The sequence below is a fragment of the Mus caroli genome, chromosome 8 (assembly GCF_900094665.2).
Source record: "Mus caroli chromosome 8, CAROLI_EIJ_v1.1, whole genome shotgun sequence".
Lineage (NCBI taxonomy): Eukaryota > Metazoa > Chordata > Mammalia > Rodentia > Muridae > Mus > Mus caroli.
In genome coordinates this window covers 9714906-9729667 of record NC_034577.1, presented here as the reverse complement: position 1 = coordinate 9729667, position 14762 = coordinate 9714906, and the positions used below count along the sequence as shown (strand labels likewise).

At 45.6% G+C, this 14762-nt stretch overlaps 1 protein-coding gene across 1 annotated transcript in view; it reads left to right on the top strand.

Moving 5' to 3' along the window:
- The window catches only part of Dcun1d2 (defective in cullin neddylation 1 domain containing 2), a 31532-nt gene extending 16770 nt beyond the window's left edge, over positions 1–14762 (top strand). Inside the window, exons 4-6 of the mRNA XM_029480665.1 lie at positions 9169–9251; positions 11731–11827; positions 12798–14762. Coding sequence (XP_029336525.1) covers positions 9169–9251; positions 11731–11827; positions 12798–12877 — 260 coding nt within the window. The 3' untranslated portion in view covers positions 12878–14762. The remainder of the gene's footprint in view (positions 1–9168; positions 9252–11730; positions 11828–12797) is intronic.

Below are 14762 nucleotides of genomic sequence, written 5' to 3'. Positions count from 1 at the left end.
GATTGCAGTCTCATCCAGCATGGAAACCAAGAGAGATTCAGGTAACAAATGAGACCAGTGAGGCAGGTGCCACCATCCCGCCAGTCAGGCCAGGCGCTTGGNAAGAGGTGAATGAGGCGAAAGAACATTTGTGACCTTGTCACTACAGGGCCTGGTCCTTGTGCCTAAGTGCACAAGGAAGAAAACTGCGAAGCCTGTGTGTTGAGGGAAGGAAGGAGGGGGCAGTGTTCCTGTATTCTGCCCCTTTTGTTTTCCAATTGTTTTGAGAGTTTTGCATGTTTGTTTCATATGTTTGGGTGATTTGCCTGCGTGGATGTCTGTGAGTCACATTGGTGCTGTGCCCAGGAAGCCAGTTGAGGGTGTCACATCCTCTTGGACCTGGAGTTACAGACAGCTCTCAGCTGCCATGTGGGTGCTGGGACTTGTAGTCATCAACCCTCGTGAGCACTGCATCGTCTCTGCAGCCCGTCTGCCCTGCTTAGAGACCAGCCTTGGCTTTGCTTAATAGCAGCCAGCCAGATGACACATGCTCTTCTGCTGGGCCACCTATGGCCAGTCAGTGCGTACCCTGGAAAGCTCTTGCAAAGCCTTCCTGGTAGAGTAAGGAGGCCATGNGTTCTTGAGGCAATATGTCTGCAGACCCAGGCATTGGCCACAGGATCCTGGTGACATTAGATATTTGACTGTTGCCAGGGATGTTGGTAAAGAGTCAGAATGTGGGCCAGAACAGTAGCCATTGTAATGGTGCATTTGGGTGTTATGGATAAGGCCGTGACAACAGGCATCTTGCAACAGTCCCGTCAGCCTGTGCACATGGGTCCCCTCTGTCATCTCTGCCATTCAGGCACTCAGAGTGGGATCTGATTTAGGGTGGACATGTTTGCTTTCCATATTGCTGTGGGCTCATGGGTCACCACCCTGAAGGCGTAGTCCGTGACCCTGAAGGCTAGTGCGTGGCAGGTCATGATCCTTTCTGAAGCTTGAGTTGCCCGCTCTAGGCAGCAGACTGCTTTTCAGGCTGACTCCAGTCTCTTAAATATGACCCACAGGGTACTGGCTGCTCTTTCAGTGTCTGCTGGGCAGCTCAAGACTCAACCAAAGTTTTCTTCTTCAGATCTAGGCTCACCTGCTTCTCTGGGAAGCCCTGATGTTTGCTTCTCAGNAAAAATGGAGGCTCAAAACTGTTCCCAATAACCACTAGCAGTTGTTAGCGATTGATCCTTTCTCCATATCTTTTTGACAAGCAGAGCCTCCTGCTGCTGTTTCTTTTATTGGAATATATAGACTGTATTAAATAATGGGTTTCATTATGAAATTTTCATTCAGCATATAATATACACCGACCATGTTTACCAAATATGACCTTCTCTGCCCCCATCCCCTTCCCACTTACTGGGTGTCTTTAGTCACTGGTCTATTGCTGTGAAAAGACACCATGACCATTTAACTGGACACTTGCTTACAGTTTCAGAATCTTATTCCATTATCATCATGGTGGGGAGCATGGCGCCACATAGGCAGACATGGTGTTGGTGAAGTAGTTTGAGAGTTTTATATCGTATTTCACAGGCAGCAGGCAGAGAGAGAGACTGAGCCTGGCTTGGGCTTCACTGCTTCCAACATGGCCACGCCTCATAATCCTCCTAGTCTCTTCAAACAGGTCCACTCTCTGACTAGTTAAGCACTCAACTCTATGAGCCTATGGCAGCCATTCCCATTCAAGCTTCCAAACTGGCCCCCTTTCCTTCCAAGTCCTTCTTCTACCCTCCTAATGTCTTTTATGTGGTGCACATATGTGCTTGCCTATGTGCACGTGCATGTGTGCACATGTTTGTAAGTAGATGCCTGAGATCGACCTCGGGTGTCTTCCTTGGTCACTGTCCACTTTACACAATGAGGCAGGGCGTCACTGATCCTGGAGTTCACAGTGCCAGCTAGTCTGGCTAGCGAGCTTGCTCCCGGGCTTCCCTGTCTCCAGCTCCCTTGTGTGAGATTATAGGTGGGCTGCCGTACCCTCCCAGCCTTTTCACTTGTTAGAAGTTGTTCTTTATGTGTATGAATGTTTGTCTATGTGTGCTTACGTATCAAGTGTGTCGAAGACCAGCTCCGGCAGTATGTTCAGTGATCCAAGAAGGGGATGTGGGGTTGGGGATGGTGTAAAGCAGGGGCGCATGCGCGCACGCACACACAGTAGATGAAGCAAGACAAGTTCCAGCAGCTTCACACATACACACACATACATTCATACATTTACACATTGGGTGGCTGGAACAAGGCTCTAGCCATTTTGCATATCTACACACATATGCATTTTGTGGGTAGATGGAGCAAGGCTCCAACAACTTTATTTTTTCTCCCACAGCTTGTATATCCCAGCAAAATCTTTCAAGCAGTACAAAAATTACAATATGGTTACATTCTGTTTTTCTTTTAGTAAACAATCACGAAAAAACCAATATGTTCCCCAATCTTTTACATAAAATACATTATATAGTACAGGTATAAAAATTATTCCCGGGCTGGTGAGATGGCTCAGTGGGTAAGAGCACCCGACTGCTCTTCCGAAGGTCCGGAGTTCAAATCCCGGCAACCACATGGTGGCTCGCAACCATCCGTAACGAAACCTGGCGCCCTCTTCTGGAGTGTCTGAAGACAGCTACAGTGTACTTACATATAATAAATAAATCTTTGAAAAAAAAAATTATTCCCAAGGACCCACATACATTCATAACTAAGCAACTTATTATAGATTAACAAATTGTAAGCAAGCAAAGGCATTTTCTCAGCCAGTTTCTCTTACTGGCAGGCTACAATTTCTGGTTTCAAAGAAAAGATCAATTACTTTATCATTTATCTTAAAAAGTAATCTTTCAAAATCTTAATAAAATCACAAATCTAAACTTTTATATAAAACAGTCAGTTATTTTTACTTTAAATCCAGAATGTACATCTACTTATTAACAGTTTTTTATTAAATCTTATCAGGAAGCTGAGGGCAACAGTGAGCATAGGAAATCAGTCACCATCTTGCTCACCAGCCCAGCCTTAGCAAGAGAGGCTCGCCAGCTATTGCTGGCCGGCTGCCATTTTTCTTTGTTCTTTTAACCACCAAAAATTCTCTAGCGCAACTATTAAGAGTGTGCCTTTCTAAACTTCAAATTGTTCCCTAAGATTTTCTGCATTANAGCCACCAACAAAAGCATCTTAACCTAGCTTCTCTAACAACCTATTTATCCAGATTCTTTCTAAGGGTGGTGGTTATTGCTGTTAATCTGCATCTCTAAGTTCTTTCCAAGAATGGTAAGTGAATTGTTAGTCTGCCCATTGAAAAGATTAGGTGCTACTGTGAGTGCCAATGGTNCTGCCTAGGGAGGGGCTGGAAGCCCCTTAGAGCTTTCACACAACCCAGAGGNGATGAGGGATGTGATCCAAGGGCAGCAGCAGAGCAACACCCTACCGCAGCATCAAGTCCTCAGGGCACGTAGTCCTCACAGCTCCTGCCTTTCCGAGGCACTCCGTCATGGCTGAGCTAACTGGAGCATTCCATGGGTTCTAGAGCTGTTTAACTGTTTCTCTAACACGGGCTGCAACACATGTGCATGCCTGGTGCACACAAAGTGGAAGAGGGTATCACATCTCCAGGAACTGGGTATAGATGGTTGAGAGCTGCCTGTCACATGGATGCTAAGAATTGAACCCGAGTCCCCTGGAAGAGCAGCCAGTGCTCTGAACCTGAGTCACCTCTCCAGCCCCACCAGCTTTGCATGTGGGTTCTGTGAATCCAAACCCTGGTCCTCACACACTTCAGTCACTGGCCCATCTTCTCATTTAACTTATATGATTTCATTTGGAATCAGTGTTTCTCTATGTAGCTCTGACTGGCCTGGAACTTTCTATGTAGACCAGGCTGACATCAAACTCACAGAGATCTCCCTGCTTCTGCCTGTGCCCAAGTACTGAGATTAAAGACAAGTGCCACCATGCCCAGACCAATTCTTAAAAAAATTAGTAGATGTTTTCATATGCATGCAGCTGTGATACTCTGTCCTTCTGTGTCATGCTGGCTTCACTCAGTGTGATCCTTGGTCCATCCGTTCCCTGCATGATGATTTTAGCTTATTACTGTGTGTGAGTTACATGGAATGACATACTGGCACTGTGTGTGACTTACAGGAACGACTTACTATAACACTGTGTGTGACTTACACTTACATGGAATGACATACTGACACTGTGTGTGACTTACAGGAGTGACTTACTGACACCATGTGTGACTTACACGGAATGACTTCCTGCACTGTGTGTCTTACACGGAATGGCTTACTGACTGTGTGCACCACATTCTTTGTATTCCTTCACCTGTTGACATATCTAGGCTGAGACTGTCACTCTGCTTTTGTGAATCATGCAGTAATAAACATGGGTAGGCAGTCTTTTTACAAACTTTTGTTGTGCAAACCTTGTTCCTTGATTTAAAACTATTAGTTAAATAAAGTTGGTGACAGCCAGTTACTGGAGAAATTAGAAGTAGGTGGGTTTGAAATGACCTGGTTGGAGGAGGAGAGGCGAGGGGAAAAGAGTAGGAATGAGAGAGGGGGAGGAAGCCGCTGCCACAGGGGAGAGGAGCCATGAGCACGTGGCCAGGAGAAACAGCAAGTATCTGGGGTCCACCACTGGGGAGGTAGNCAATCCTACAGCNAGAAGAGTCAATGAGAGGTGACCCCCAGTGATTGTCAAAGCCACACAAAATAACCGTAGTCCGAGTCTCATTTATTTGTAAGCTAGGCAAGGATAAGNCAAAATTGGTTGTACTACACCGACTGAGTCTTACTCTGTAGCCCTGGCTGTCTTCAAACCCAGATGTGCCTGCCTCTGCCTCCGGGCCGCTGGGATTGAGGGTGTGCACCAGCCTGCAGCATCCTTACTCTAGGACTTGAGTTTTTACTTTGGGAGCTAAAAATCTTGATTTTATATCTTCCTCTCTCCTTTCCGAGAAAACAGTTGTTACATTTGAAGTCTATCTTAATTTAGACCCTCATCACCCCATTAAATGTTATCAGAGTTCTCAGAAGCACATTGCTCGAGTTTTCTAGAAGCGTAACAGAAGACTCTGTTGGACTCACTCGGGCTTTAGGGTGCCTCAGAGACAAAGAGGCCAAGGGCTGATTAAAGGAAAGCCTGCTGTGTTTGGAGCAGGACTGTGCCTGCTGAGCCTGCTGAGCCTGCTGTACTTCACCTTGTGCGGCCNGGATTCATTTCCTCAGCTGCTCTTCTTCCTGTGGCCCCTGCATGGGAACAGTGCACTCGGGCCACACTATCCTTCACCAGCTGGGAGCTGTAACACTTCCCCTGAGCAGCTTAATTCTTAGAGGAGTTGATGAATATTAAGTCTAGTGCAGGTTTTTAAGCAACAATCCCTTAGTGTTAAGTGATTTTGAGAAAAGGGTGCTTAAAGCCTCCGTGGGTGGTAGGGATTATTTTTGTTTTTCTGTTTCCTTCTAATTTGGAACTTANTATAATAGTGGGACATTAAGATTCCTTGAAGATAAATCCTTGAGGCTGAGCATGGTGCCTTAAATATGCAGAGTCTGAGCTGTTGGAAGGCAAGTGGATTGGTGCATGTCAGAGAGCTTTTATATCAAGATCCTGTCTCAAAAAAAAAAAAAAAGGCAAAAAATGGAAGAACCCATTTATATTTACTGATACTATACAATCTTAGCAGATTCCTTCTATTTAATGAAGTGAAATATTTTTGGAAGTTAGCATTTCATTTAACTTTTATGAGTTTAATTTGTCTTATAATGTCTTATAACTTGAAAGTATGGAAGTGTTGTGTTTCCTGCACGGTGACAGTTTCAGTGCCTTTGAGATCAGCAGTAAGCACAGATTCAGTGTGAGCCTTTAGTCCTGGCACTGATGCAGAGCTGAGCCAATTGATGTATGTTTGAGGCCAGCCTGATCAAGTTCCAGGCCAGACAGGGCTGCATAGTTGAGACCCAGCATCCAAAAAGCAAACAAACAAAACAAAACAAAACAAAAAAAAACAAAACAAAAAAGGAAAGAAGTGTAAATTCTTAATGCTTACCAAAGATACACTGCTTGGGTTAGTTATTATGCATAACAAGACACCTCAAAATTCAGTGGTTTCAAATTATTGTCTAGAGCTCCGAATCTTTTGAGTCAAGGACTCAACTGGACAGCCTTTCCAATGTCTGGGTGAACAGTGTTCTCTAAGGGCATTGCAGCTACCAGCTGGGTGGGTAGATTTCACTGTCGTTCTGTGTCCCACACCAGGCTTTTATAACAGCAGGTAGCTACTCATATATAACCATGACACTCAGTGTGTTTGTGTTCCANATGAATTTTAGTTCCCTAGTATTTTCAAAGATGTTATAAATTAGACTCTAAAGTCATTGCCCACTTTAAACTTATAAACGTAAGGCTGAGGGTTCTGACTTGCTTATAGTACACTTGCCTAGCATACATAAGACCATAGTTTTAGTTACCAACATCGCAAAAAAAAAAAAAAGAAAGAAAGAAAGAAAGAAAAAGGGAAATATGATGGACTATGTTTTGTATTTGTGAATATTTCTGAGAGGTGTACTATAATGGTAAGGAGCCTTCTCTAAGATGCAGGCATGATGTAGTTAATCTTCATTTTATTAATCTCCATGCCCTCAGACGGTAGAACTGGCAGGTAAAGCTGCAACAAGTTTAATGATTCCTTTACTGAGAACATAGAACTGTCTTTTATTTCTGAGAACACCAGAAAGCAAAAAGTTAGTGAGTTTGTTTCTTTTTCTTTCTTTTTTCTTTCGCTTGTTTCTTTTATACAAGGAAAGGTTTTGAGGGCCTTTTCAAAAGAATGAATCCCTTTATGACTGCAAATTAAATGCAGAACTGTCAGTTTAGTCTTTCCAGAGCACACTTGTTGTGTGGTTCATCTGCTAAGGAATTGGCACCAGCAGAGACAGGCAGACATGGCTCTGCGTTTTCTAGAAGAGGCCCCTCTTGCCATGGGTAGTGGCATCAGAGCCCCATTCTCTTCTTCTCTTGTGGTTTTGTGTCTGTGCACATCAGGATCCTGTGGTGTATAGTATTGGTGGCTTTGAGTCAGGGTTCTTAAGTTACCCTCACTGGCTACAAAGTCCTGGTCTCGTTGCCATTGACCCAGCTGCAGTGTTTTCATGGGGTAACATTCTTTATTCTGTGCCCAGCAGACAGCTCACTTAAGCAAGCGGGTAATTAAACTTTTCTTGACATGAGTATGTATGTGCACACATGCATGCATGAGCACACATGCGCCTGCTCTGGGACCATCCTCAGAGCCTTACAGATGCTAACGTGAGTGCTAAGCTGCACCCTGGCCTGATTCCTTGTTCTAACGCAGACTTACGTGTTGTTATACTNGTCACGGGGAAGTCAGCTGGCTTGAGANTCTCAATCTTCGAGGAAACAAAGTTTTATACTATTTTTTTTTCTTTTTGAACAGAGGATGCTTCTTGTCTTGTGGAGCATCACACATGTACGTTCTCGCTAGCCTTACCTTCTAGCATTTTCTTAATGGACCTTTATTTTGAAGTTCCTAGAAAGAAATTAATGCTAAAACATCCTCATACCAAAGTAACTATGGCCCCAACTTCAGTCCCAAGTCTGGGATTTTTTTAGTCATTCTTTTCCAAATGACCGAGCTCACTTGAATAGTGTGACATCTTTACAGGAATATTAAGTGTTGGAATGCTTACCTTCAGTCACATAACTCTTGCACATTCAGCTAAGGGACTTTATAAGAANGGCTCTAGGACNGAAACTAACTCAGACGCAACTAGATTATGAAGTACGCCGTGAGACTTTATTGCTCCTTCTTCCTCTGTTTCCCACTGTGAGTGCTTTACACCGTGAAGATGAGCTGACTGTAGNTCTCACCTAGTGTCCTTCCCGAGGGAGAAGGATGTAGACTTAGAAGCAGAACAGGACTAAACATCTGAACCTTACACTGTGGGTCCCATAGGTGACACCAGGCAAGTCCTTCCCTTGCACCTCTCTGATTCCATCCTTTCTGAGTGAGCTCCAGCGTGCTTAGGTTGGCTCAGGCCTGCAGCATACTCTGTAAGGCCCTAGAGAGAGTCCTATCCAGTGTTGGTTGCTACCCTTGTATCTAGTTTATCAGTGTTGGTGATGATCAGCCTGAAAATCTCAAACTAGAACACTGACATTAATAATACCTGCCCAAGGGGGATCAAATCAGATTTAGAAGAAAGTCTAGAAAAATGCTTCATTGTGTATTTTGTATTTAAACTAATCTGTCCCTTAATACAGCTGTCAGCCTGTGTTCCACATGGCTTTATCTGACAGACAGGCATACATATAATTAGGAGACTGTTTCAATATAGCTGTCTTTTTATCACCTGTGATGAGCAGTATTCATCATGATTGAAACTGGTCAGGCTTAGAGATAACCTTCCTGTGTCTTCATATGCTATTCCTTAGCATATAAAAAGAAGTACTTAANCAATGTGCAAAGACTATAGAATACACTGCTGTTCCAGAAAGGTCTGACTGGAGAGCCTGTTCCAGTGCCTCCTTGAAACCCACAGTTCAGTTTCCACTAAACACATACCTTACAGCACAGATTTGTTTTAAAATGAAGAAATCACTGCTTTCTAGTTGAGCAAGAGGATTTTGGCTTTGATGGAGAAACAACCTAAACTTTTTTAAATCTTTGTGGTAGTGGAAATGGTTTTCTCTGTGTAGANATTTGTCTTCACTGTGCTGTGAGAAATTCAGAGTCCCCTGACTGTCCAGCTTGCTTGGGNTCAGATGGTTCTAGGACAGACAGCCCTAGCTGCATCAGGCACATAGTGAAATCTGATACACGAGGAATGCAAGTCTCCAAAACTGGTTAGTTGGAGACAANTGCTTACCTGTCCAAGTAATACACAAGTGCTCCCTAAGAAATTTCTTCAGATTCATAAAATTGGGTTCCATGCCATTTCCAGAAACCCTTGTATAGAGATCAGCTCTCCTGTGACCGCTGGGGAGGATCGCCAAGTAATTACTTCTATCCCAAAGAAAAAGAGACTGGGATTTATTAATCACCCTCCCCTTTTCTCTCTCTCTACCCTCCCCCTCCCCCTTCTCCCCTCACCTCCCATTTCTCTCTGCCAGATTTAGAAATGGCTGTTGCATATTGGAAGTTAGTATTGTCTGGAAGGTTTAAATTTTTAGATCTTTGGAACACATTTCTGCTGGTAAGTGACTGTTTCTTACCTTTTGTGCCCAACCAAGAGGAAGCTTTTCTTGTTTAAAATGCTAAAATTTAGGCTCTGCGTAGGGGGTATACACGTTTAATCCCAGCACCCAGGAGGGCAAGGCAGGCAAATCTCTGTGAGTTCAAGGCCAGCCAGGGTGACATAGTGAGCCTCTGTCTCAAAAAACAAAAGTAAGTAAGTAATTAAATAGCTAAGACTGAGCACAGCCATCAGGTTAGAGTGTGAGCACAGAAGCATCAGGTTAGAGTGTGAGCACAGCCATCAGGTTAGAGTGTGAGCACAGAAGCATCAGGTTAGAGTGTGAGCACAGAAGCATCAGGCATCAAGCAGGAGGCCGCACAGGTTCGCTGCTTACAGAGAGCCACAGCACAGAAGGTGCCAATGGGAGCTGCTCCAAAGTTTGTTTGTCCATCAGCTGTAAATCTCAGCAGCTCCTATCCTGCTGTCTCCTCTGAAGACTTCCAAACTCAATAGTTCTTCATGCCAGAACCACACTTTAGCACATTGTTCTGGACTCTAGGGTGGACTGGATCTTGTCTAGTGGTGCCCTGCTACCATGTGTGTATGTAATCTGACACTATTTTAAAAACGTATCCTGCCCCATACAGAAGGACAGGGGGCTTTTTCATGGTGCCTTGAGGCAGGCACACTGGCTGTGCTAGACCCTGTCTTGTAGGGACAGCCAGTTTAGCTGTGAGCTCTCTGAAGTGAGTAGAGTGTGCAAGAACATGTTTTGGGTCCACAAACAACAGCCCTGGTGACAGCAGGGCTACCCAGACCTTCACACCGTCTCGACAGTGAAAGAAGGCCATGCTTCCCACAGCACATCCCGTGGCCTGGTGGGGAGCACTTGTCTCACTCAATCCATGACCCCAGCCAGCATGCACTCATGGGCAAGACTGGAGGCTTTGGGCATTTCACTCCCCTCTCTGTTTGATCTAGTGATAGCATTCACAGAGCATGGTCTGTGGAGGGNAGGCACATCTCAGTGGCCTCGAGAAGGGCTTCGTGTCCAGGGGCTCATCCCATCACGTGCCATGGTACTTCTGGGACATTCAGTGGCTGATAACCCAGTACCCAGTTCCTCCTTCACTCATTGTGTGACCAGGGATGGAGCCTATGGCGTCCTACATGCTAAACAANTGCTCTACAACTGAACTACAGCCCAGCTCACTTTTTGTTTGACTTGCTCAGTTTAGGCAGGTCTTGAACTTGGGATCTTCCTGCCTAGCCTAGTAAGTAGCCAGGATTACTGGCCTGTTTCACCAGGTTCTCATCTCGGGTAATACCAAACTAGAGATGTTCTCCAGAGAGCTCCACGGCCACAGGTCTAGAAATCAGAAGGTGTCACCCACCCCCCACATCATGGACACAGCAGAATGCCAGAGCAGAGCCAGTGTCCACTGATTGGAGGAATGAGACTGTTTGCCCAAGAGGACAGAGGACCGAGCAGGGCAGTCAGATCGATGTCAGCTGGGTATTTCTCAGACTGAATGTTGGCAGGGGAGGACAGACTCTATAGACCACTGACAATCTAGTGTTTTAATATACTATATGAAGTTCTCCAAGAATAAAGTAAATAAGTAGGCCTCCAAAAAATGAAAGAAAGAAAAATTTAAGACAAGGGCTGGCAAGATGGCTCAGCAGATAAAGCTATCTGCCACCAAGTCTGATAACCATAGTTTAATCCCCAGATCCTGCACAGTGGAAGGAGAGAACCTCCACAACAGGTGGTCCCTGNCCTATACACGTGCACAGAAAAAGAGAACTGTGAAAAGAGTGTTAAGGTAGCATGCACACATACATGTAGCAGGCTTAGCAGCCGTTCATTGCACAATTACACGTGTGCATTGGCATGTAGAAGCTGGTGTGACAGTACTAAGTTTGAGTTGATGAGTACTCTGCAGGCCATCAGGGGAGAACCAGCTGAGAGGGAGCCCTGGGGGCCCAGCTTCGCCCCAGAACTTGCCTCTCTGTGGTAAGGGCACTGTATTAGTCTATGTTTTTGATACAAGTAGAATATTAGAAACAGAGATTATTTTTAAACAACTATCCCACTCAAGAAACACTTGACTTGTGCAAGTATAACTGAGGGAATAAGACAAGGAGAACTAGGACTCCATNTTGTCCCGAGTCCTTTCCTCCTAACAGTTTTGTGCTGAGGAAGTGGGGAGGGTGAAGACATGTAGAGACTGGCCTTCTGTGTGACCAAAGCAGGAATGTACAGTTGTCAGTGTAAAGTGTTTCTAGATCCTTCGGTCTTCCTCAGTTGGACAGACGGCNCCTAGCACGTACCGTTGATGGACGTCCGTTGCCTTTCCTTGTGATGGTTTTGCGTTTGCGCTCCTCCCTGCTTTCAGGAGAACCGCTTCCTGATGCAGTGCGCCCTGCCCACTGTGATATCTGAGAGCTGAGATCTGAACCTTAACCTGGTGGATGTTTTTCTCTTATGTATTAGGAGCATCACAAAAGATCAATTCCAAGGGATACTTGGAACCTTCTCCTAGATTTTGGAAACATGATTGCAGATGATTTGTCTAACTACGATGAAGAAGGTACTAGAAGTTGTAGGATTTCACAGGGTTACCAGAGATGCTCACACACCCTACGGATGCTAGTTGACTAGCCCCAGAGTGCGGGGCAGACACTGACCCAGAAGGGCCGCCCACCCACNGGAGTTAAGAGCAGTGTACTGGCTTACTGCCTTGTCAGCCCCTATAGCCACGTCAAACCTGGGTAGCATGGCTTGCACATGCTGTCATAAGTCTAGACATATTTTCCCTGATGCCAGAGAACCTCACATCAGAGACATCCTCCCACAGTAGCACTGCTCCCCAAGAGAGGCGTCTGGTCCAGGTGGCCGCTCTCCCCTCTAGGTGTAGCTCCAAGATTTTGTCCAGGACACCCTCATCCCTCATGCCTGTGGACAGCACCTGTCACTGACAGCATCTGTCTCACATCCTGTCCCTCATCTCTGTGGCTTCCCCGCTCAATGTTGAGCTTATAGCCAGTGCCTAACGAGAGCATGTGGAAACGAAGAGATAGTTGAATATAGATAGCCTGGTTTTCAGGAGCCATGACTGTCTGCCAGAAGCCAGCTAGCATGAGAGGCAGCATGTGCCGGTGCAGCGGAGGAGCCCNTGAGCTGTGGTGTTCTGCACTGGATAGACTTGGGGTCTCTGGTAAGGAGTCAGAGGAAGAGTACCCATGACTAGGGATTAGTGCTCCCGGGCATTGCTTCCTTCCCATCCGCAGAGTCTAACTGACTGCCTATGAATTGGCTGAGGCCTGAGAAGCCACCATGTAGGCGTGGTCAGTGAATGTGGTCTTGAGGACATTAAACCCACCACTCACTCACCCTATTTCCTGGAGCAGAAGTGACTCAGCGAGTCATGTGATCAGACACAAGTTGCATAAGCTTCAGATTCCTTTGTTTCTTTAGATGTTAGAATGGGGAAAGAATATTTTTAATATAAAAATACTGGCATGAGACTTATTTTAAAAATCTGTTTGTTTCCCTTTTAGGAGCATGGCCTGTCCTTATAGATGACTTTGTAGAATACGCACGGCCAGTGGTCACAGGCGGGAGACGAGGCCCTTTCTAGATGGAAAAGCTGGATGGAGGGTAGGATGGGCGTGTCCTGGAGGAGACAGCTGCGTGGGTTGCTGTGTGCATTTGTCGCTGACCTCCGAGTCTTCCTCGTCCACTCATGAAGCAAACCCTTCCTCTGCTTAAAGGCTGCAGTGGCTGGCGTGCAGACACACAGAAGCGCCTCGGGACGCCGGGGACCTGGACAGAGCTAGTGCTTGAGGAGCCTGCATGACTTGTCTTTAGAGAAAGCAACATAGACCCTGTTCGCAGGGCTGAGAGCTCGCTGTCCAGCTCCTCACGTTAAGGGGAGCACCAGCCGTTTCCAAACTGGAATCATGTTACAATTATGCTTCAAAGCGGCATCTGTGTCCTCAGAATGACGTATCTTTTATACAAGTCCAAGCTGTTAAACACATGCCTCATGAAGGTGGCCTTGCCTGAGAGCCCACTGCTTTTAATCTTGGTATTCAAGATGGATAGTTTTGAATTATCAAATCTCTAGATTTACTAGATGTTTTGCTTTCATTTCCTCTAGAAGAGACTGTTGCAGTTTGCACAGGGTGGCTGGCACAGGATAGGTCCAGCAGGTTCATATCCAACTGTTAACAAGCTGGTAGGCCAGTTCACTTCTAATGAGGTTATCACTATAGGCCTGGATGCTGCCTCCTNAGAAGTTTCTTATTTTTTTAATATATTTTATATTTAAAAGGACGTTTTCCATGAGAAACACTTCTTTTTGAGTGATGAATTAGATTTGCAAATCAGATGCACCAGTTCCCGTCACCTGTCTAAGATGTCTTCAGTGCCCAGTGTTCAGCCCTTCGAAAGCCATATACATTTGGAAGCAAACATACGTCATCCAGAAGGAATCCACACCCAAAGCCCTGTCTCACCTGTCTGCGCCTGGGTCTATGCCGTGTCACCATCTGCTTTTCCAGTGTTTACCTGGTCAGCATGCACTCATGCACACAGGCATAGAGGGCCTGGATCCTACCTGCTCATCTGGTGTCAAGCTTCGAACATCACTGTGCTGACCCTACCTCACACTTGCCAAGACTTGGTGTCACACGCGTGCCTTGCTGCCCAGCCTACAGGGCCATGGGGCAGATATGCTGGGCCCACTTCAGGACAGGGGACTTGTCAATGTCTGAACACAGAAAGCATGCCCCATATGTGCTNTAGGGCAGCTCCTGGTACTGGGGCCTGCTCCTGGGGTAGGAAGCAGCTCTGAGGTATGCGTGCCCTACGAGGTGGACATTGCTAATGAACAGGAACCTCACAGGAGGTGAAGGGTCGGAACTGGAAACCAGTCTCCACAAGCCAGCCCCTCGGTGCGTGAGATGACATCACTAGTGGCCTGTCAGCGCAGGTCTGTCAAGGGACAACCGGGTCATCTTTGAGAGCATANGTAACCAAACTGACTTAGTGAAAACCTGGAAAACAATTTCCTTCCAGGCTTTGTGGGTTCCTGACTTGTAGCTAACTTCTGTTCAGAGAAGTTTATAGATACAAAGAACTAAATCTTGAAGGTCTGCAATACATTCTTATTTCTAAGATTTAACATTCTTCAGGGAAAGGACCAGTGATATGATTCAGCAGGTGAAGGCACAGCCTGGGTTCAGTCCCTGGGAGCCACGTGGTGGAGGGCAGAAGTGACTGCTCTAGCTGTCCTCTGACCTCCACACATGTGCCATGAAATGCATGTACTCCCCACACACATGTACTCACACAGTAAAACAAATAGACAAGCAAACATAAATAAGTTCTACGGGATTGTCAATAGGCTGCGACATACCAGTAATTGATAAAGGCTTTTTAAACAATTGTGCTTTCTTTACACTTGAATTGTGCATGTTACAGAAATGCTGAAAACTAAGATATAGTAAATAAAATATTTT